The sequence below is a fragment of the Procambarus clarkii genome, chromosome 81 (genome assembly GCF_040958095.1).
Source record: "Procambarus clarkii isolate CNS0578487 chromosome 81, FALCON_Pclarkii_2.0, whole genome shotgun sequence".
Lineage (NCBI taxonomy): Eukaryota > Metazoa > Arthropoda > Malacostraca > Decapoda > Cambaridae > Procambarus > Procambarus clarkii.
In genome coordinates this window covers 23,292,555-23,315,362 of record NC_091230.1, presented here as the reverse complement: position 1 = coordinate 23,315,362, position 22,808 = coordinate 23,292,555, and the positions used below count along the sequence as shown (strand labels likewise).

At 36.0% G+C, this 22,808-nt stretch overlaps 1 protein-coding gene across 2 annotated transcripts in view; it reads left to right on the top strand.

The window, feature by feature from the left end:
• The window catches only part of LOC123773199 (uncharacterized), a 394,183-nt gene that overhangs the window by 302,533 nt on the left and 68,842 nt on the right, over window positions 1–22,808 (top strand). Inside the window, exons 6-8 of one of the 2 annotated variants that reach the window (XM_069315377.1) lie at window positions 2,971–3,003; window positions 18,540–18,659; window positions 22,439–22,802. In XM_069315377.1, the coding sequence (XP_069171478.1) occupies window positions 2,971–3,003; window positions 18,540–18,659; window positions 22,439–22,802 (517 nt within the window). The remainder of the gene's footprint in view (window positions 1–2,970; window positions 3,004–18,539; window positions 18,660–22,438; window positions 22,803–22,808) is intronic. The other variant, XM_069315378.1, reaches the window with a different exon arrangement.

Here is a 22,808-nt window from a genome sequence, read left to right as displayed (position 1 = left end):
GTTGCATGCCTTTAGTACTGATGTACTTAATGTAACTAGTCCAACACAGTATTATGGACTAACCAATGGAATAAAGCCTTACAATATATGTACAGTACTGTACTCATTACAGTATATTACTGCGTAACCATTTCATCACCTCCCACTGCAGACAAATATAAAAAAGAACCAAGCCTATTCTATAAATTCAGTAAAATGTCAGGTAAGGGATAAAATTCAGAGGTTGAAAATGGGAAATTGCCTCACAGAGAATGAAAAGGAAATGTGTGAAACACTAAATAAACAGTTCTAAAGAGTGTGTGTGTGTGCAATATTAAATTTTCAGAGAACCAGACACAATAAGAATTCTAAAGAACAACATTTAAATTCTTGTAAAGCCATTATATAGCAAGCCTAGCGTTTCGGGCAGGTCATTAATCCTAATATTCTCCCTGGAATATGACCCGCCAAATTGTGTAACAACCTGCTACCCATTCACTGCCGAGTGAACAGAGGCTACAGTTAAGGATTGGTTGCCAGTCAATCCTCCCCCGCCAGGGTACAAACCCAGGCCAAAGCACTTGCTAAGTGCCGGGCGAGTGCTTTACCACTGCACCACGGGAACTGTTACTTAGTCCCCGTGATGATTGATTGTGATGCCCTTCAACTTAGATGGTTGTCATGCATGCCCTTCAAGAAGCCCGGGACACAATGAGTGTGGAGAGCACCACTTGGCAAATGGAATTTAATGTGAATACAATATGCCTTGTTATTGAATGTGGAATAGAAGAAAATTGACCCTACACAACCTACAAATTATTTGAAAAATCTTTAACAAATTCTTATCAAGAAAGAGATCTAGGGGTTGTTCTAGATAGAAAACTATCACCTGATGACCACATAAAGAACATCGTGTAAAGGAGCCTATGCTACACTTTCTAATTTCAGAATTGCTTTTAAATACTGTACTGTACATAAATGTTTAAAATACTAAAGAAATTGTTCACGATATTTGTGAGACCAAAGCTGGAATATGCAGAGGTTGTATGGTGTCCATATCTTAAGAAGCACATCAACAAACTGGAAAAGGCGCAAAGACATGCAACTAAAATAGCTCCCAGAACTGAAGGACATGGGGGAGGAGGTTAGAGTCATTAAATATGCCAAAACTTGAAGATAGAAGAAAAAGAGGTGATATGATCACTACATTCAAAATATTAATGAGAAGGGAGGAAGGGAATGATCATGAGAAAGTACCAGAAGCATTGGTTGTCATACTCAGATACTGACTTTTCTGGATATCCAGTGGATTTTCAACAAACTGACAGTGCAACACACACACATCATCCACTGCATGTCAGATTTGTATAGGGTAGAAATATGAACTGAAAAGATAAGATGGCCATAGACTTAGGGTTTCCAAAAATTTTCCTGAGGATATAACCAGGACTTCTTGTTTAAATGTCTTTTATTTTATCCAAATTAACCCTTAGACAGCGGTTATCGTCAATTGTTGATTCACAAGGCAATGCCGTTATCATAATATGAAGATTTAACAAATTATTGACTGTGTTTTACATGTATGATGCAAATATGGATATAATAAATATATGTGGATGTATTGAAGACCCATGAAACCTTGACCCTTAACCCATGAAAAAATCCTACTTCCATTTCATGGTGCAAATGCAGTTATCGTTGAGAATGTTACTAGCAAAATGCTGTCATCGTTATATGATGATTTAAACAATTATTGTCGGGGTTTTACATGTGTGATGCAAATATGGATATAATAGCTCTCTGTAGATGTAAATAAAGAAAAACAAGTGATAAAACAATCGGCAAAACATCGGAGGTTAAAACAGGAAGTGTCAGCAAAGTCGAGCACCAGGCGTTGACAAGTGCCAGACGCAGCCTCACAGAGTGCCTTCACCCAGTGAAACGATAAATATTCACTTATTTTTGTGTTTTTCTTACACTCTGCATACACATTAATAATTTTATAATGAAAAATTATTTCTTGGAATTTTTTTAGTTTTTGTGAATAGGTGGGTTTGACCATTTCTCCATAGCTGCTGTCTAAGGGTTAATGCTATTTCCTATAACAAGAATGAAAATTCTCCTCAAATATCAAGGAAAAGGGTTGGACACATTTAACTTGTAAAATCCAACATGCTGCATAATGCCATACTGAAACAGTAAGTAATGGTGTGTGTTAAAAGGCTAAATTAAAAATTTCAGTACAGTATGTGATTTGAAAATACTGTATGTTTATTTTAGCATTTTAAAAATAAGTAAAGGTATACTATATTTAAATATCTGAGTGTCTGTCATTTGGCATGGCAGAATATCATGGAAGTACTGTAATCTGTAACTGATTTTAGTTTCCTGTATATTTCAAAGTTTAACAGTTTACTGTATTTGTATGAAATAAGACTATAGATGCTGTGTGATAGTTCTCCTGCAATGTATTAGCAATGTTATTGTGTGTCCCCCAAAATGAGTGCTTTTCATAATTTTAAGTATTGTTTACATCCAATTTGAGAGTTTTATGTCATGTAAATGTGTTCTATAACTTGTGTTGAGCCTTATGTGATTGTTTCCTCTGGCAATCCATCCATTGGGAACACAGCAGCGGCTAAGAGACATCACATGTACTCTCTCTTTAACAATTCGTGATGAAGCATTGCTCTGTATGGGACAGACAGCATGCAAAAGCATTTTCTTTAACTTACTTATGTTTATTACACAATGTGTTACTGCCATGGTTATCCTTGATATTTAGTGCATGTCGACAAAATATTTTGTCTTAAATCTATTCACAAACAGGAAAAAATTATAGTGTATGATGGTACAGGATGCTAATACAGTACAGTATATCCATCACCTAATATCGGTAGTCTATAGGATTTCATGATATCAAGAAGATTCAGAGTAAACTTAATAAGAATTTTGCATGTTCAGAATCTAAACACTTTGTTTCCTTACCAGGCAAAAAGGCCAAAGAAAGGGCAAGGAAGAAAGGTACAGTACTGCTTCTTATAGAACATAAACTGCAGGCTTTTGTATGTGATCTGCATCAACACCTCCTTTCTAGATGTTTATATAGTTGTATTGCCAGACATGTTATGACTGCAACATGAGCGTAAACATACAAAATAGCTTAATTCACTTACCATAATCCTTTCTGTATATATATATATATATATATATATATATATAAACTTTATGATGCCGACAGGATTCACACTTGTGAGGCCAGGTATCATTCCATTGGTCACCACAGTACCATTACCACTCTTCCATTGAGTGCATGATGGTGGATAGGTATCGGTACTGTGGTGGCAAGTGGGATGATCCATAGCCTTGCAGGTTCAATTACTTTTACGATCATAGAGTTTATAATGATTTACAGCTTGAGGACCATTCAAGCATTGTTTTATATATACTGTGTATGTGTTATATATATATATATATATATATATATATATATATATATATATATATATATATATATATATATATATATATACTGTATATGTATATAACCAAAGAACTCTTCCTCATGAAGGATTCGAACCTTAGACAGCCTGGTGCATCAAACACAGTGGCGTATCCAATACGGTAACCGCTTGACCATGGACGACTGTACAAAAATGTTGGAAGCCGGGAGGCTTTTACACAACATCCAACAACGCATGCCATAGCCAAGAGATCACCAATCTCTTGAACAGGCTCATAAAACGGTTGTGTATGTGTATATATATATATATATATATATATACATATATATATATATATATATATATATATATATATATATATATATATATATATATATATATATATATATATATATATATATATATATATATTTTATGTATAAAGCTTGAATGGTCCCCAAGCTATATTTCTTCAACAGTAAACTCATTGATCCCTCAAGGGTTTGAGCCTAGGCTGCCTTGGTTCGAACCCATAAGGAGTCATTACATTTGTTTATTTATATATATATATATATATATATATTAGTTACCATAACGTTTGAGTTGTATTTAGCATTTTGTATGTTGCACCTGCACTTGTTAATGCCAGACATGGCAACTATACATTTACACATGTTGGGAGGACAAACACGCACACTAGTCACAAGTGGTCTGCTGCATGAGTAGGATTTTATTTACAAATCCATTTGCAATTTTCATGTATATTCAAACATGGAAATTTTCAATTGTAGGCCCTCCCACTTAGCCTAGATGTTGTTCTGAGGTGATCTGGTCACTTTGGTGATGTTTGATATGCTCACAGCACCAGGGGAGGAAACCTGTATATCCTCCCAGCATGTACGGCAACTTGCATTCGCCTTTTGAATTTCTTTTAAGGTTCAGAAAATTTGTCTTACACTTAATCTTATGACTCTGTAAATCAGTTTGATTGTATTTAAACCAGGATAGGTTTTTATAGACTTGTAATAGAGTATTTTAAACTTTCAATTTTTTTTTTTTTTTTTTTTTTTAATTTTTGGGTACACAGCTATGGTAGTTGAATCCAGTCTGCCAAATCCCTAAATAACTGTACATACTAGTAGCCAAACATCCCTTAAAAGGTGAATGTAAAGTTAATTTCATCTGTAAATTAATAAAAATCAGTTACCATATTTTGAGAGTTGTGGCTGGGGATAACTACTGCATCTGCTGCTCTGTCCGGATCTTTGCCTTAAATGGAAAGTGGCCTTATGTGCACTCAGCCTCTGTATACTGTAACGACACCACCACCGGGCTGTAAAAGGGACACCCTCCCCCCCCACCACCCACTAGACTAGTACACGCCTGTTCAACTCTACGATGCTGCATAAACCTCAGAGATGGAAGTTTCGAGCACTGCAAGGATTATTTTATAAGCTGGATAGCGTAAAATTCTACCAGTAGATGGTGCTAGCGTACCCTTCTTTATAGTTCCTTTTTTATTCAATAGATTCCCCATTGCCATTATTTTCCCCTCTTTATGTCCTTACTCTTAATTACCATCATTTGTCTTAGGCATCAATTCTTTCATTAGATGTCTTTGCTCTTTTATTATCTTCCTTTTTCCCTCAGAATGTTATTCCCCTATTTTTCATATCTTGGAAAGAAAAAAGATGCTTATCTTGTGCATATCACAAAGATACTTCTAGATATAACCAGGATCTGTGGTCCAGAAAGTATCACCAATAAAGAGGTTTATTGCACAGATGGCCTCTTTTATTCCCAAGGTCGTGTATGTCCACTTTTTTGTGGCTCTGCTTTCCCTTCCCATTTTCTCAGGGCACTGTGTTCTTCATGCTTGGCATGGCTCAGCACTTAAACATCATACATCCTCAGGCACAGTTTAAGACAGAATTTTAACCTTTCCTCAGCTGTTGTACATATTAGTAACCACAGTTTTGACAATACTGTAATATTGTACTTACTGTAAAAAGGCTTGATAATTATGGTAAATCAGTTTATACCACAGGTTGATAAAGCAATCCTATCAAAATTAGAAACTATACTCACTTATGGCATTATCAAGAGTGCACAAATGCAAAAAATATCAAATTGGATGCTGTTCCTGAGGATGATCCAGTTACTGCTATCAGGTGCTCCCTCGTCTGATAGTGGTGTTGCTGCTAATAGTGGCGTGAAGGGTGGTGGCATGGATCTGAGCGGTCCAGAGGTGTCCTTGCCAATATATGGTGGACTGTGTTTCCCAGAAGGTTGTGCTGTTTTTTAATTTAACACATTTAAATCTGCCAAAATATACTACAGTATTTTGAGTTATTTAAGTTATACAGTAAGCATATATTTCTACTTTTAGTGGTTTCTTCTGCTAGTGATGTTTGTTAAATAATTATTAGTTTCTCAAATTCTCCTTTTAAGAATGTATCTTTAATTCACTGTTATGTTGGCACATTGATCACATAGTATGACATTTTCCTCATTATAAATAATTCCCACAAATCCCACTTAAAACTCTTAAGAACAACATCTATTGACAGAACTTACAATTTGATTGCTTTCAGTGTGTTATTATAAATTTTAATATCTATGTATCTTTACTAGTAAGTTCAACTAATTGTCGGCTGACAAACAAGCGGTACATTAGCCGATTCGACAAACCAATTTTCTCTTAAACATTTACAATACCTTGCTTGAAAAGGCATGCAGCCACATTGACTTCGAGTCTACTCAAGTTATCAGATACACTCACAATAGCATCTGATTTATTTTGTTCATCTGTGCCTTTCATAGTTCATAGTACTGTATATGCACATTGCAGCATTTTAAACTTGTAAAAATAAAGGAATTTATCTTAATATAAACACAACTACCCATGCTGGATGGTCCCACATATGCTACTTAAGTGTGTTGACCAGACCACACACTAGAAGGTGAAGGGACGACGACGTTTCGGTCCGTCCTGGACCATTCTCACAATCAACTTGAGAATGGTCCAGGACGGACCAAAATGTCGTCATCTCTTCACCTTCTAGTGTGTGGTCTGGTCAACATACTTTAGTCACATTATTGTGACTCATCGCCTGCATATGCTACTAAAGTCTTACTTGCAAACTTTTCTTAGGGTAAAAAATGATTGATTCAGATAATTCTTGCATATTAGCATTATGTATAATGTATCGTGAGGCTGATAACTTTACAAGACTCATACTAAATAACATCTAAAAGTACCTCAGGCCAAGTTTACTGATTTCACTTTTTTTTTAGACTTGCAATGAGCCTTCTGATAATAATTGTCCAACTTTTGCACATTTAGACTGGTACTGTGAATGTTTTTCTGTGCTTTGTTAATGTTTTAGTCTTTTGTAATCTGATCATGAGTGATGATAAATAATATAAATAATCATTAATCTGGTTTTACGATCACCAGTCATGTAAGCTAGGCCTGTGTCATGTATAGTTAATCTTTTTCTTGTCATAAAATCATTGCACATTCTATTTAGTACACATTCTTTACAACAAAACCTTATAAAATGTGTAATGCATAGATCACAGAATTATCCAATGCTTCTTTATTTAATGCATGAAAATCATCTGCCTATTGAATTCTTTATTACTAAAAAATACATTTTATTCTAAGAAATAATTCATGATTGTGACAAATTCAAATTAGACAATAAGTTACATATTTCTCATTCATTACTGTTTGGTTTACTCCTCCCTTTGAATAAATTATGTTGCAATATCTGAGTTTGTAGGTACTAACTCACAAGGTTAAAAATACATCAATTTGTGAGCACTTGAAACATAGGATGTAGACCTTTGTTGAACATGTATACCTTAAGGAAATAGATTCTATATTAAGCACGCCATCACCCACAACAAGTTGGTTGAGCGCATTCCTGTAGAGCTTTACAAAACAGCAGAATGATAAACATAAACATTATTGGCTTTATAAGTTAAGTCAGCATAACCTGATTCATATGTGAAGATGTTAGGGGGCCTGTTTCAGTTTTCAGTAACACCTAAAATATTGTACATATCTGCAAGTACTCCTGAAGAATGGAGATGGAGGCCTGCCTTAACATCTTCTCCCTTACCATCTGTATAACTCTTCTCCATAACACACACATGCGGTGATGCAGTAGATGCGTTCTTCCTCCTACTCTTAAACTTAACACTCGGTGATGTATGTCAACACGAGCTTCAACGCTTACTGTGTAGACCAGTCTCAGCTGCTTGATCCTTGCTCTTAGTGTAGTAGATGCTGATAATTACAGGGTCATGATAATTCATGGTCATTACTTGAATCAGGGTCATTATTTGTTTGTTGTAATGTGTGGTAATTGCTAAACCATGTTTATCATGTATCTGTTATTATCACTTTGCTAGTAAGATTATATGTGATCCATGAAAATTGTTGGTCCAATACATTTTCGGGGTCATAATAATTGCTTATAGAGCACACTTAATAGTCACTGTATGTGTTGATCACTGGATTATCAATATTAATGTTAGCTACTGGTTTTATAATAAATGATGATAATTACTGGACCATGATTGCTCGTGGTAATTATTAAACAATATGATGACTGATAAGAATAGTGTGGTCCAATAATTGATGTAAGTCATCAATCATTTCTTGTAAATAAATAAACCAAAATTTCCAGAAAAATATTGTTAGACCATAGCAGTATGTGGCATATGTTGGACCATGAAAATAATTGGACTTCATTATTTACCACTTTGAACCGTTACTACTTATGACGGGATCACAATAATCCATATTAATCATGGCCCATGATCATACATCATAATCATTATAATAATAATAATAATTCACAATAAATGCTGGACCTAATAATTTTTAAACTATAATAAAAAACATGTATAATAATCAGTTTACCGGAATTATCACCAAAAGTTAATGTAAATGTTATGCCATAACCTAGCTAACCTAAGATGGTTTTTATCACTGGTCCATGAAAATCACCACTTTGCAAAAATTTATAAGTCAACAGTACCACATTATTGATTTTACCTTCATGCTGGTCAGTCTTGTCAACTCCAGTGTGATTCTCTTTACACTTTGTTCTTTTGAAACAAAATGCTTCTTCTTGGTAGATAATAGTCTTTGGCTTCTTAAAGAGTCCGTGACTCCTCCATCTCTAACGCTAAATCTTATTGTCCTTCATTGTCTCTTCAATGTCGTTAACTTTTAAAACACATCTGATTTTCTTGTAGGATTCTGTGCTTTTATATCTTGTTATTTATGTTACTCTTCAGGCTTTCATGATTTGATATCTTGTTATTTATGTTACTCATTTATATAACTTAATCATGAGAACCTACTTGCCTTTTTTTGGTAAAGCCCTCTAACTTAGTTTTGTTGTATATGTCCTTTTTCATTAAATTAAGTCTTTTGATAACTATTTAGCTATATTCATTTTCTATCTTCACATCTTTAGGTGTTTGTTGATTTTCCATAGTTTTCAACAAGGAAAGGAAGTTAATAATCTAGGGAAGATACTACTTAAGATCGTTAAGTTTGTTGGTCGTGTTCTAATGCTCTTACTCCATATGGTTGTTGATATTATTGTACATTACACGAATTTTTTCTTTCAAACTGACAATAGAAGTGTGTTTTCCTCCATTTGTGATTATTTTAGTGTTCTCACTTTCTACTTAACACTTTCGCTGCCCGATGCCGCATATTCCATCATGGAACCAAAATACGAAGTATGCCTGATGATGCAAGCAGTGCCATTTATTTAAAACATTTGTAGAAATTCCATTTATTGTCTGAATTCTATGGGACTTGTTTTAAAATGATCTCTAACTTCTGCCCATTCTCTGTATACCCCACGTGGCATCCTGACCCCGCCGTGTGGGTGCCCACCCACGCTGGAGGCTCCCTGTTCTCGTGACCTCACTCATGACAGCCGCACCCTTCCCTCGAGTCAAAATGTTTCCCCATTCCGGTTATTTTATCTCAGGTATTTGTTGTTACAGGATTTATAAACACTGCAAATTGACTTCCAGATGGATACTGATCAAGAACTGAGCCAATCCATAACGAAAGCATTGAAAGAAACACGTATGAGGGAAAGATATTGAGTTTTTATCGAAAGTATAGAAAAGTGAGACTTATATGTTCTCATATGCAAATATCCCTTAACAGCATTCTATTGTGAACAAATTGATACCAATTTGAATGATGTAGTACAGAAATTGAGGTTAGTAAGCTGAAAAAAGACTAAACATTGGAGTGGTGAGCTCTCGGGGAATGCTTGGGCTACCTTGCAGTACACTGCAAATCTAAAGTATAGGAAAGTGGAACTTATGTGTTCTTATATGCAAATATCCCTTTATAGTATTCTATTTCAAACAGTTTGATACCAAATTGAGCGACGTAGCATGAAAATTGAGGTCACAGAGCTGAAAAAGAGCACAAACATTTTTGTGTAGTGGTGAACTCTGGGCCTACTTTGTGGTACGTGACAGGTCTAAAGTATTGGAAAGTGAGAGTTATATGTTCTTATATGCAAATATTCTTTTACAGCATTCTATTACAAACAATTTGATACCAAATTGAATGACGTAGCACAAAAATTAAGGTCAGAAAGGTAAAAAGAGTATAAACGTTTGTGGGTGCTGGTGAGTTCACACTCACCGCTCGGCCGACTTTGAGGTGCGCGATGGGTCGCCCGCCGGGGCAGCGAAAGTGTTACTCAAGACTTAGGTCTCTTCTTTCTTTTAAGATGAAAATGAGGCTTTGTTTCCAACACAATATTATTTTATTGTCCTTTTATATATCACTTGTGTTGGGCCTCTTTTCTCCAAGTTCAATTTCTAGTTCATCTCCTATCACCTTTCTTCTTAGTGATTCATATTGCTGATCCTAATTAAGTTTTAAACACTTTCATTTCTGGCAAAATGAGAACATATCTCTGCCCCCAGTGTTTTATTTCCCAAACATTAAAAAATACTGTATGAAAAGTACTGTAATAGAAAATAATTTTAATATGATAAAATTTATTTCCAAGTCAAGTAGCTATGCAAATCTTAAAGAAGAAGCAGAAAAATTGTTTACCCTTCCCTTAAAAGGCAGCACCCTGATTTAGATTTTGCCACTTATACTAATAGTAAAGTCAGAATGTTTAAATTACTCTGATCTGTAAACTTTACTAAATATTTAGTATATCATTAATAACAAATAAAACACAAATCATTTTTTTATTATGAATACAATGTCTTAATTATCAAGCATTGCACTGGCAGTTGTCTTTCATTAGCAGCCCACAAGTTGGTTCCAATAATGATCTTAGACATCACTGCCATACTGTCTGAAGAAAAAGTTTTGTTTCTCACAGTAGAAGCTGTATAAGAAATGACTGCCACATCTCTGACAATTTTACTGAAACAAAGTGATAAATTAAAAAATTTTGCCAAAAAACAAATTCTCTTGAGTGATCATAGCACCAAGATACACAAAATCTCAAGCAAGTACAAGAATGTAACAACTCTTGTATATATCTCAAAAAGCATTCCTGATTGTTCAGATGAGTGAAAGGGTTTAAAGCTTGGTTTGGTACAGCACAGTACTTAGGTAAGCTTTAGGAATAAGGCTACTTCCTTCTCTTCTGCATCCTCTCTCTTAAGTACAAGTGCCAAGTAAATCTTCATACCGGTAATTCCACATTTTGTACTATAAGACCTGTTTCTGTTACTTTGTCAAGTCTAATTCCCCAACCTCTGTTCCTAATTACTTACCATATGTTTCACATTTGAACTTTCTCACATATGTGATTATAGTATCCTTTGCATTAGAGTATAAATAAGTTTCAGAATTGTCAGAAATTTATTTCAAAAGTTTTTTTGTGTAACTATATTTTTTTCGTCTTGATCATTGTCAAGTTATAGGTCCTTGTTGCCTTTTTTATTATAAAGTATCTTAATCTTCCATTCCAGTTTAGGGACCTGGAAGTTCCCTCATTCCTTAAGAGCTTAAATTAGTTCCAGTTAAGACTACACTTAAATGCCACCCATAAATTTTTCCTATTTATACCCTGTACGTAAATCTTAAACAATCAATCCTTATATATAAAGAGTACAGTATATGGGAAAATGTTACATGTTTGATGTTTACATATTCATATATAAAAAAAAATCTTGATAAAGACCTTAATTATGTTCATCTTTTTGAGAAAGTCTTATGGCTTGGAGAAGAAGATACAATAATAATGAAGTGTGTTATTATAATTTATAGTCTTTTGATTGGTTTAAGTTTTATATTTTGCACTAAGAAGAGTTTGTACAGTTTTTTTTTTTTTGTAATGCCTATCCCTTCATCACCTTATAATGGTCCTTTACTTGTTAAAGTGCTTTTAATTTATCCTCATATACTGTATCTGTATTTAATTACCTTCCAGTCCTTTTATGGAATGTAAAGAAGGGAGTAATTCCTTAATAACATTCCTTTTATGGAATGTAAAGAAGGGAGTAATTTTGAAATAATTATTTTCCTCTCCTTCTTACCGACAGTACATATACTGTATATTATTTAAAATTAGGAACTCAAAACAAATTTAACATACAAAGATACACTTCCAATATGAGGGGAACACCAAGTGAATGTCGGAACTATTTTCAATTTCAGGACTCGAGTAAATCACTAAGGTGGACTTATTATATGAATTTAAAACAAAAACAAAAAACACAAGAAATTGGAAATATACCTAGAAAACAATCACTTGTGAGAACAAAAATCTCGGTGTCAGTGGGACAAAACTAAGATTAACACCTTGCTACAGAGCCTCACAACCGTAACAACACCACCTCTGTCAGCCGAGTCCAGCTACCCCTCTGAGGGTAAAGGTGGTGTGGAAATTTGCTATGTAAATGCATAGGAAATCTACAAACATGGCAGATGAAACATAAAAATTAACATTGACAAAAATAAAGCAAACTGATATTTCAATATAACAAAGCATTTAGATTAATAACAATAAAAAACATTACATACAGTACTAGTTATTACATTCCTATTTTTTTAATAATGTAAATGCACTATAAGTAAGAATGAAGGAAAGTAATTATTCCAGAATTACCCCACTCATTACAGGAGGAGCTTCTTGACAGTTCCCTGAAGCTACTGAGATAGTCTACCATTAAAGAGTCACTTCAGCAATAGAAATCTTGTATGGCCTACTGGGGACCAGAGTCAGAATATGGCCCCTTCAGAGAGGCAAAGGGAAGGAAAGGGAATTTGTGAGCAGAAAGCACCAAGCCATTAATACTATATAGCACTTGGAAGGGATCAGGATAAGGATTTGGGATGGGACAGAGAGAAGAAATTGTGCCCAATCACTTGGACAGTCGGGGATTGAATATCGACATGTATGAAGTGAGGCCACCTCTCTACCATCCAGCCCAAGTGGTTGGATGACAGATTAGAGATGGAGCAGGGGATTTTTATAATCACCATCACTGAGAAAATGTCTAGAAAGTAAGCAAAGCAATACAGGCAACTTCAAAGTTCACAGAATACAAAGCACCAAAACAAAGCACCTATATGGCTCTGTTTCCTTATTGCGCGACTCTCATGGTGGATACCTTTCTCCTGAACTGGTCGAGGTGGGAGTTCCTCTGTCCCTTTCCTCAGGTTCAGTTCTGGGTGCTGTCCAGGTTAGAAATGTACTTTACTTGGGCAAGGTTATCCATCTGGCTCCTTGGTGTCTGTCTCAGCCTTGGCTTCTGGCCCAGTATACATACACAGGCAGCCTGTGTATGTATACTTTAGATTTGTATTGAGGTCCTCACAAGGTCGAACTACTGACCTTCCTCAGTATGCAACCCCTACAACAGTTACCAAACTCATGTGGTTTTATTCGCTACTAGGTGAAGGGAGGCATTAGGACAAAGAAAATGTGCCCGATAATTTCTGTCCCACCCAAGGGCATTTCTTTGCTTACTATCTGGATATTTTCTCAGTGAGTGTGAGTGGAATAATACTCTCCTCCCTGTGCCTCTGTGAGGGAGCCAGACTCTTGCTCGGGTCCCTGGTAGGTTATACAGGACTCTATGGCTGATGTGACTAAGTAGTTAGAAGCTGTCTTAGTGAGATAGCTTCAGGAGGCCACTGAGGTCCTACCAAAAAGAATTCCCCTTCATTACATTGAACACAATTTTTTTTTTTTTAATTTCTTGAGGGCATCCCTCTACTTTGGTCATCATATTTTCAGCCATGTTATTGTGACTCATCGTCTGAATTTGGCTGAGGTGTTTAATACAACTGTTGGGTGCTGTCTTGTAGTTCAATTTTTGCAGATTCATCCTCCCTTTATGCTAATTTTGATGTATATCCATTTCTTTTAAATTTTTGTTTAATCTCTCTCTGCTATGTAATTTTCATATTTTATATTTTCTTCACTGATAGGAATACTCAACCTCTTATTAAGCTTATAATTCCTTCTTCCACAGTTAGATGATTTACACTGTTAAGAACCAGATATATTGTTCTGCCTTTCTTCTTTGCCATCTTTGAAGTTCTACATCTCTATTTTTATTTTTATAATTTGGTTTCTGCTGTTTTTAATTTTGGTTCTCCTGTTTTCTTTAGTAAAACATAGTCTTTTATATTACTCTTAAGATACTTTTAAGGAGCTAAGTTGAACTCTGAGATTCCCTTTATCCTCAAACAGCCGCTGGCAACCCTCTACTTGTCCTTCAAATAATTAGATCATATTCTTCTTAGCTAAGAGTCAAGACCCATCTTTTTTCCCTATGCATACGCAAACCTTGAGCTTTCTCTCCCTCTTAGTTGTGGTCTTACCTTGATATCCCTTGTAACTAATTCTTTAAGGCACCTAATATTTTGATATTCAATATTGCTAGCCAGAACATCAAATAATAAATCTTAATATAAATATATTTAGATAAGTTTAATATACAGTATAATATATAATATATATATCTATATCTATAAACAAACACGCTCCCCATACCTCTATCTAGCAGTTGTATATATCTAGGCTTCATATTGTGCCCAGTGGGTATAGGATTTGTAAGAATGAATTACAGATTAAGGAAGACATTATTTTCTGTAGTTACAAAATGGGGAATAGTTTCTCTTGAGTTAGTGCAAATTACTGAGTTTAATAGGAGATTATATAATAGGTGTAATTTATTGGGTACAGTTTTATTCTAATTTTGTATAAAAATACTTGTCATTGAAAAGATGATGCATATAGGTCAAAATGTAAGTTTTGGAAAAGCTTACATGTATAATGATGCAAGGGAAGTTTCCTTTTTGGTTAATATCAGGATGCTGTTGAACATGCATATGAGTGCTTTGTACCTTTTTATAATTTATATGAGTGCTTTTGCATGAAATAACATGGATATGAGTGTTTTACACATGTTACTATGGATGAGTGTGTTTGCATTGTTTATTTCAAATTCAGATACTGTTCTGTTAACTGCAGATGCAACATTTTATACACAGTGTGTGTAATTACCTAAGTAATTACCTAAGTGTAATTACCTAAGTGTAGTTACAGGATGAGAGCTACACTCGTGGTGTCCCGTATCCCCAGCACTCTTTGTCATATAATGCTTTGAAATTGCTGACGGTTTTGGCCTCCACCACCTTCTCACTTAACTTGTTCCAACCGTCTACCACTCTGTTTACAAAAGTGAATTTTCGTATATTTCTCCGGCAGCTTTGTTTCGTTAGTTTAAATCTATGACCTCTTGTTCTTGAAGTTCCAGGTCTCAGGAATTTTTCCCTATCAATTTTATCGATTCCTGTTACTATTTTGAACGTAGTGATCATATCGCCTCTTTTTCTTTTATCGTCTAGTTTTTGCATATTTAATGCCTCTAACCTCTCCTCGTAGCTCTTGTCCTTCAGTGTGTGAAGTGTGTGTGTAATTACCTAAGTGTAATTACCTAAGTGTAGTTACAGGATGAGAGCTATGCTCGTGGTGTCCCGTCTTCCCAGCACTCTTTGTCATATAACGCTTTGAAACTACTGACGGTCTTGGCCTCCACCACCTTCTCACTTAACTTGTTCCAACCATCTACCACTCTATTTGCGAAGGTGAATTTTCTTATATTTCTTCGGCATCTGTGTTTAGCTAGTTTAAATCTATGACCTCTTGTTCTTGAAGTGCCAGGTCTCAGGAAATCTTCCCTGTCGATTTTATCAATTCCTGTTACTATTTTGTATGTAGTGATCATATCACCTCTTTTTCTTCTGTCTTCTAGTTTTGGCATGTTTAATGCTTCCAACCTCTCCTCGTAGCTCTTGCCCTTCAGTTCTGGGAGCCACTTCGTAGCATGTCTTTGCACCTTTTCCAGTTTGTTGATGTGCTTCTTAAGATATGGGCACCACACAACAACTGCATATTCTAGCTTTGGCCTAACAAAAGTCATGAACAATTTCTTTAGTATATCGCCATCCATGTGTGTGTGTGTGTGTGTGTAATTACCTAAGTGTGTAATTACCTAAGTGTAGTTACAGGATGAGAGCTACGCTCGTGGTGTCCCGTCTTCCCAGCACTCTTTGTCATATAACGCTTTGAAACTACTGACGGTCTTGGCCTCCACCACCTTCTCACGTGTGTGTGTGTGTGTGTGTGTGTGTGTGTTGACATGGTCATATATAGGCATTGATTGTACCTATAATATCTTTATGCATCTAGCTGCATCATATTATTGTTATATTTGAAACACGAATAGTAGATCTAGAAAATAGAAGGATATAGGAACTATACTATAGGTAGTAGGTTTGGTTGCAGGGGGGTTAGTAGAAGATGTAGCAGGAACAGAGGTATGGGAGTGGGTATTTCTTTAATAGTACATAAGATGGTTGACTGTGGATAGCATTATTATTTTTTATTGTTGTTTCTAAATACTAAGTGTAATAGACAAGTGGGTGTGGGTAGCGTGGGTGGTGGTGCCCAGGCTCACTTTGTGGGTTATCTCTCCCTCAGCTCTGGAACCAGTGCTTCCCAACGGCCCGTGTGGCAAAGGGGAGACTGGCCAAGCTTCCGCCTCCACTGTTGGGGCTGGAGGCTTGGATGCTGCCCCTTCCTCCTCCCTCTCTCCACCTTCCTCCTTCATGGGCAACGTGTCAGCCGCCCGCCCAAGTATCTCCACTGTTAAGCTTCTCAATACTGTTACGTTTGAAACTATTGAAACTGGCACTGACAATGAGGAGGATGATGATGATGAGTGTCTGGACTCGTCGATGCCATCTTTCAAATCCAACCTTCTTACCGCCACTGCCTCAGAGACCGTAGACTCCGGCATTGGCAATGATGAATTAGGTGCTGAAAGTAGCATTTCTAGATTTCTTAGTAAAAGTGATGATTTTAAAATTGAGTCAAGTGAAACTGTAAGTGAAACAGATATGAATGGGTCATCATTTAGATTTAGTTTTCAAATACCATTGTCACAAAAACATACAGAACTCGCATCCCCAGCCAGTGATGAGAAGGCGTTTACATGGAACTCTGAAAACAGTGTCTCTACCTATGCAATAACTGAATCTAGCCCAAAAGTTACACTTGTTACTACAAAATTTGCTTCATTGTCAGTGTCATCCCCAGATAAAGACCTCCCTTGTAAAACTTTCCCTGAAACCTCCAGTCCAAGTGCCACACCCTCCTCAGGTATATTCAACATCAAACTCCTGAAAGAAAATCTTTTAAGAGAAAGTGAAGGACTAGACCCCTTGCAACCATCACCTAACTTGGAGGATTCATCTTCTACATGTAGTTATCTAACACTGTCTGGTTCTAGTGGTTTCTTTTCTAAGTCTAGTGCTACCGACGAGGTACCGTCCCCTAAGACCTCGCCGACAGCTGAGACAGAATACCCCACTGAAGTCAATGGTGATGTACCCTCCAGCACTTTCAGCTTCCTTAGGTCTCCTACGCGGGCTGAACCTACAGCCCATGATGCTTCTTCCTTACAGGAAGTCACCACTGATTCCACTGAACAAGCTTCTAGCACAGAATCTTTTGGACGTACAAGGTTCTCTTTCCTTACAAAAGCTTACCTCCCACCTGTGGACAGTTCAAGTGAGGAGACTGGGACCACAACAGAGCTTAGGTGGTCACCCTCCTCGGAGAAACCCATCTCGTCGCCTACATCAGGATTCACCTTCTCTTTCTCAAGGACCAGTGAAGCTTCCGCTACCATGCTTACGAGTGCCACCGCCACACCCATCATCAGCACTTCCATAACTTCTACACCTCGAGAGAAATCCCGATTTTTCTCCTTCCTAAACCTAAGACATTCCCCCGGATCAGAATCACCACCTTCACTGGCTAGTAGTACTGGTGAAAAAGTTTGTCCCCCTGGAAATAATCACAAGCTCAAGCTGGAAAGTACTAATAAAATAAGTGGTGATGAAGCAGTTAAAGTTGAAAAGTCTGGGAAACTTCTTTCTGAAAAGAGTCGGAAAGGGGCCACAGAAACCATTCAATCAGGAGAGCAAAAGAAAGGTAACCTATGACACCTAAGGACTACACTTTGTTCGAGTGTTCCAAAAATATACATATATCTTAATATTTCTTTCCAAGTTTTCTGGTGAACACTCAAGCAAAGCTTAATAGAAATGTATATACAGTAGGATGATGCTGTAATAATGTTAAGCAATATTGTACCTTTAGTATGAGCAAGATATTAGTGTTATGGGTCAGTAAGCTCTAGAATATACTGTACAGTAGTCATGCACTAAACAGTAGATGTGATCAACAATGAAAATAAATTTTGTAAAGATTGAAAACTGGCCTTATTTTAATTTTTTAGGCTAGAAAATTATGTTTTTTTGTAAAGGAAGTAAAGTTTTGTTTGTATAATTATAACACCATTTATTTGTTTTGTCTTTAACATCCATGTATTAGCACGTTGAATTTTATTTAATTTTGTTTATTATTTATTTGCTTTTCCAGATTTTTTTTAGCATATCAGTCCATATGGTATTTGTTTTCTTAAGCTAGTGTTCCTATAGCAGTAGTACAGTAGCTGTAGTGTTTAAGGGCCCGATCCCTTGCCTGATGGTTTTCCTTGCAGACCTGGAGGAGACGGAGGCACAGGAGTTGCAGAGAAAATTGGAGATACTCAACCACATCATGGATCAGGAGACACGTGGTGCACCAGGGGCCACAAGAAACCCCCAGCTCAATCTAATGTGTGAGTAATTACCTAAGTGTAGTTACAGGATGAGAGCTACGCTTGTGGTGTCCCGTCTTCCCAGCACTCTTTGTCATATAACGCTTTGAAACTACTGACGGTCTTGGCCTCCACCACCTTCTCACCTAACTTGTTCCAACCGTCTACTATGTGTGTGTGTATAGTGGGGCGTGTTAGGGAGAGCGGTTTTGCAAGCTTTTAGGTCTACTTCAGATAAACTAATGGGTGCATCAGTGGTTTTTTTTCTTGTAAACAATAAAAATGCATTATTATATTATATACTGAACCTATATATTACTACTCTACTAAAAAATACTGTGTTACAGTTTTTATTTACCTTATTGTTGGAATTATGTCCATCTTGAATTCTCATGGAGTTGTGAATACTGTACAGTAAATATGTACTGTGCTGTATGTTCAGTACTACAATACAGTTTATGAAATGTATTGTACACTAAAATTACTGCAGCCTTAATTTTAACACTTTAACAATATGTACTTAGATTTAACTCTTGTTCTAAATCTACACTCCACACACAACGTTCTTAGATGTTTGCATCTGGTTTGCTGGTGCTCGCTGCTGCTGTGATTGCTTCAGCTGCTTCTGAGCTAGTGCTGGCTGCTGTTGTACTGTTGCTAGCTACTGCTGTGCTCGTGCTGGGTCTGACTGTGCTCATGCTGAGTATGACTGTGCTCGTGCTGAGTACGACTGTGTTCGTGCTGAGTCCGACTGTGCTCGTGCTGGGCTGAAGACACTTCGACCCCCGAAGTATCTTCAAGGGGGAGGGGGTCACTTCAAGACCACGAACCAACAAAGTAGAAGCAAGAACATAGGCATATAATGGCCTATTAATATCCATTATGCCATTCATCCACTTACTCATCTCAATCACATCCTGTAACACCTCAACCCCAAGCGAATATAAGCCTTGGCAAAGAATGAAAAATTTGTCTTTGAAAATGTAAGGGGTACCTTGCGAAATGCATTCATATATATATATATATATATATATATATATATATATATATATATATATATATATATATATATATATATATATATATATATATATACATATATATATATATATATATATATATATATATATATATATATATATATATATATATATATATACATATATATATATATATATATATATATATATATATATATATATATATATATATATATATATATATATATATATATATATATGTCGTACCTAGTAGCCAGAACTCACTTCTCAGCCTACTATGCAAGGCCCGATTTGCCTAATAAGCTAAGTTTTCATGAATTAATTGTTTTTCGACTATCTAACCTACCTAACCTAACCTAACCTAACCTAACTTATTCGGCTACCTAACCCAACCTAACCTATAACAGGTTAGGTTAGGTTAGGTAGGGTTGGTTAGGTTCGGTCATATATCTACGTTAATTTTAACTCCAATAAAAAAAAATTGACCTCATACATAATGAAATGGGTAGCTTTATCATTTCATAAGAACAAAATTAGAGAAAATATATTAATTCAGGAAAACTTGGCTTATTAGGCAAATCGGGCCTTGAATAGTAGGCCGAGAAGTGCGTTCTGGCTACTAGGTACGACATATATATATATATATATATATATATATATATGTCGTACCTAGTAGCCAGAACGCACTTGTCAGCCTACTATGCAAGGCCCGATTTGCCTAATAAGACAAGTTTTCCTGAATTAATATATTTAATCAATTTGTTTTCTTATGAAATGATGGAGCTACCCATTTCATTATGTATGAGGTCATTTTTTTTTATTGGAGTTAAAATTAACGTAGATCTATGACCGAACCTAACCCACCCTACCTAACCTAACCTAACCTATCTTTATAGGTTAGGTTAGGTTAGGTAGCCGAAAAAGTTAGGTTAGGTTAGGTTAGGTAGGTTAGGTAGTCGAAAAACAATTAATTCATGAAAACTTGGCTTATTAGGCAAATCGGGCCTTGCATAGTAAGCTGAAAAGTGCGTTCTGGCTACTAGGTACGACATATATATATATATATATATATATATATATATATATATATATATATATATATATATATATATATATATATATATATATATATATAATCTTTTCACTGTTGGAGGTAAATCAAAAATCAATTCTCCAAAATTCATTTTTATTTCTAGTCTGACGCGACACGAGCGAGTTTCGTAAAACTTATTACATTTTCAAAGACTTTAGTTTACAAATACACAACTGAATAGAACTTACGCATCTCCGATTTTATATCTACATTTGAGTGAGGTGGATGGGGTGAGGTGGCATTAATAGGGTATTAATTTCATCAACACAAGACAGAACAAGAGGTGGCATTAATAGGGTATTAATTTCATCAACACAAGACAGAACACGAAACAATGGGTATTGAATAGAAGTGATTGTAGAAAGCCTATTGGTCCATATTTCTTGATGCTTCTATATTGGAGCGGAGTCTTGAGGTGGGTAGAATATAGTTGTGCATTAATTGGCTGTTGATTGCTGGTGTTGACTTCTTAATGTGTAGTGCCTCGCAAACGTCAAGCCGTCTGCTATCGCTGTATCTATCGATGATTTCTGTGTTGTTTACTAGGATTTCTCTGGCGATGGTTTGGTTGTGGGAAGAGATTATATGTTCCTTAATGGAGCCCTGTTGCTTATGCATCGTTAAACGCCTAGAAAGAGATGTTGTTGTCTTGCCTATATACTGGGTTTTATGGAGCTTACAGTCCCCAAGAGGGCATTTGAAGGCATAGACGACGTTGGTCTCTTTTAAAGCGTTTTGCTTTGTGTCTGGAGAGTTTCTCATGAGTAGGCTGGCCGTTTTTCTGGTTTATAGTAAATCGTCAGTTGTATCCTCTGATTTTTGTGTGTAGGGATAACGTTTCTATTAACAATATCTTTCATGACCCTTTCCTCCGTTTTATGAGCTGTGGAAAAGAAGTTCCTGTAAAATAGTCTAATAGGGGGTATAGGTGTTGTGTTAGTTGTCTCTTCAGAGGTTGCATGGCGTTTCACTTTCCTTCTTATGATGTCTTCGACGAAACCATTGGAGAAGCCGTTGTTGACTAGGACCTGCCTTACCCTACAGAGTTCTTCGAACTCTGAAACGAACATAGGAATGTGCCTAAATGCCAACAGCGACTGCCCAGACAGGTACAAGAGGAGTGTTGTTAACGCATATGTCGACCGTGCTCTCAGCCACAGCTCAGAATGGAAGCAAGTAGACGAAGAACTCTGTAGGGTATAGGACTAGAAAGTCCTATAGAAGGTTTCATTCATCTATTTTTTCTAATGACGTAAAACTGAAATGATGTTAATTGGGGCAATGCTAAATGAGACTCATCTGTATGTGTATTTCTTTAGTAAGATTTAATTCTAAAGGAAAAAGAGTTGAACAAATTTAAAAATATAAACAGAAAGAATTAACAATGAGTTAAATTTTTTGTGCACATCAAAAATATAGTTCAAGAGATATGGAAATATTTTATCAGGTAAGTAATAATTATTAAATACAGTATGCACAATATTTTTTAAGATTCAAATAAATATAATTTGCTATTCAGAATTATTGTTTTTTATTGGTAATTTGTTAAGTTATGCATTTTCACATTGTTAACAAGATTATGATGCAAGAATTCGGCAGAAATCATAACAAATTAAGAGTTGCAAATTTTTGGCATGGAAGTGAGAGTTATATTCCAGTTTGCAATTGGTGAATGTAATTAATATGTTCCAATTTACATTTCTTAGCTGGAATGTCTGAAGACAGTGATTACACAAGTGACATCAACTACCCTGTGGGCCAGCACCCCAACTCTTCCGCCTCGCAGTTCCTCGCCGTCGCCAACCAGATGTCCACACCACAGAGATCATTAGAAAACAGTAGAGAAAATTCATACGAGAGGGATGACGGTGGTCAGTACGGCGGGGAGCTGAGTCTACAGGAAGGTTATAGTGAAAGATATAGTTCAGTGGCAGGAGACAAGAGCAGGACCGACTTCTACGATGATTACACCATGGAACACAACAAGAAGAATGAAGGACATGTGCAGACAGGTGTTGGTGATGAGGACCTCTCCTACAATAGTCGACCAAACAACAGGAAAGATTATAGGTGCAG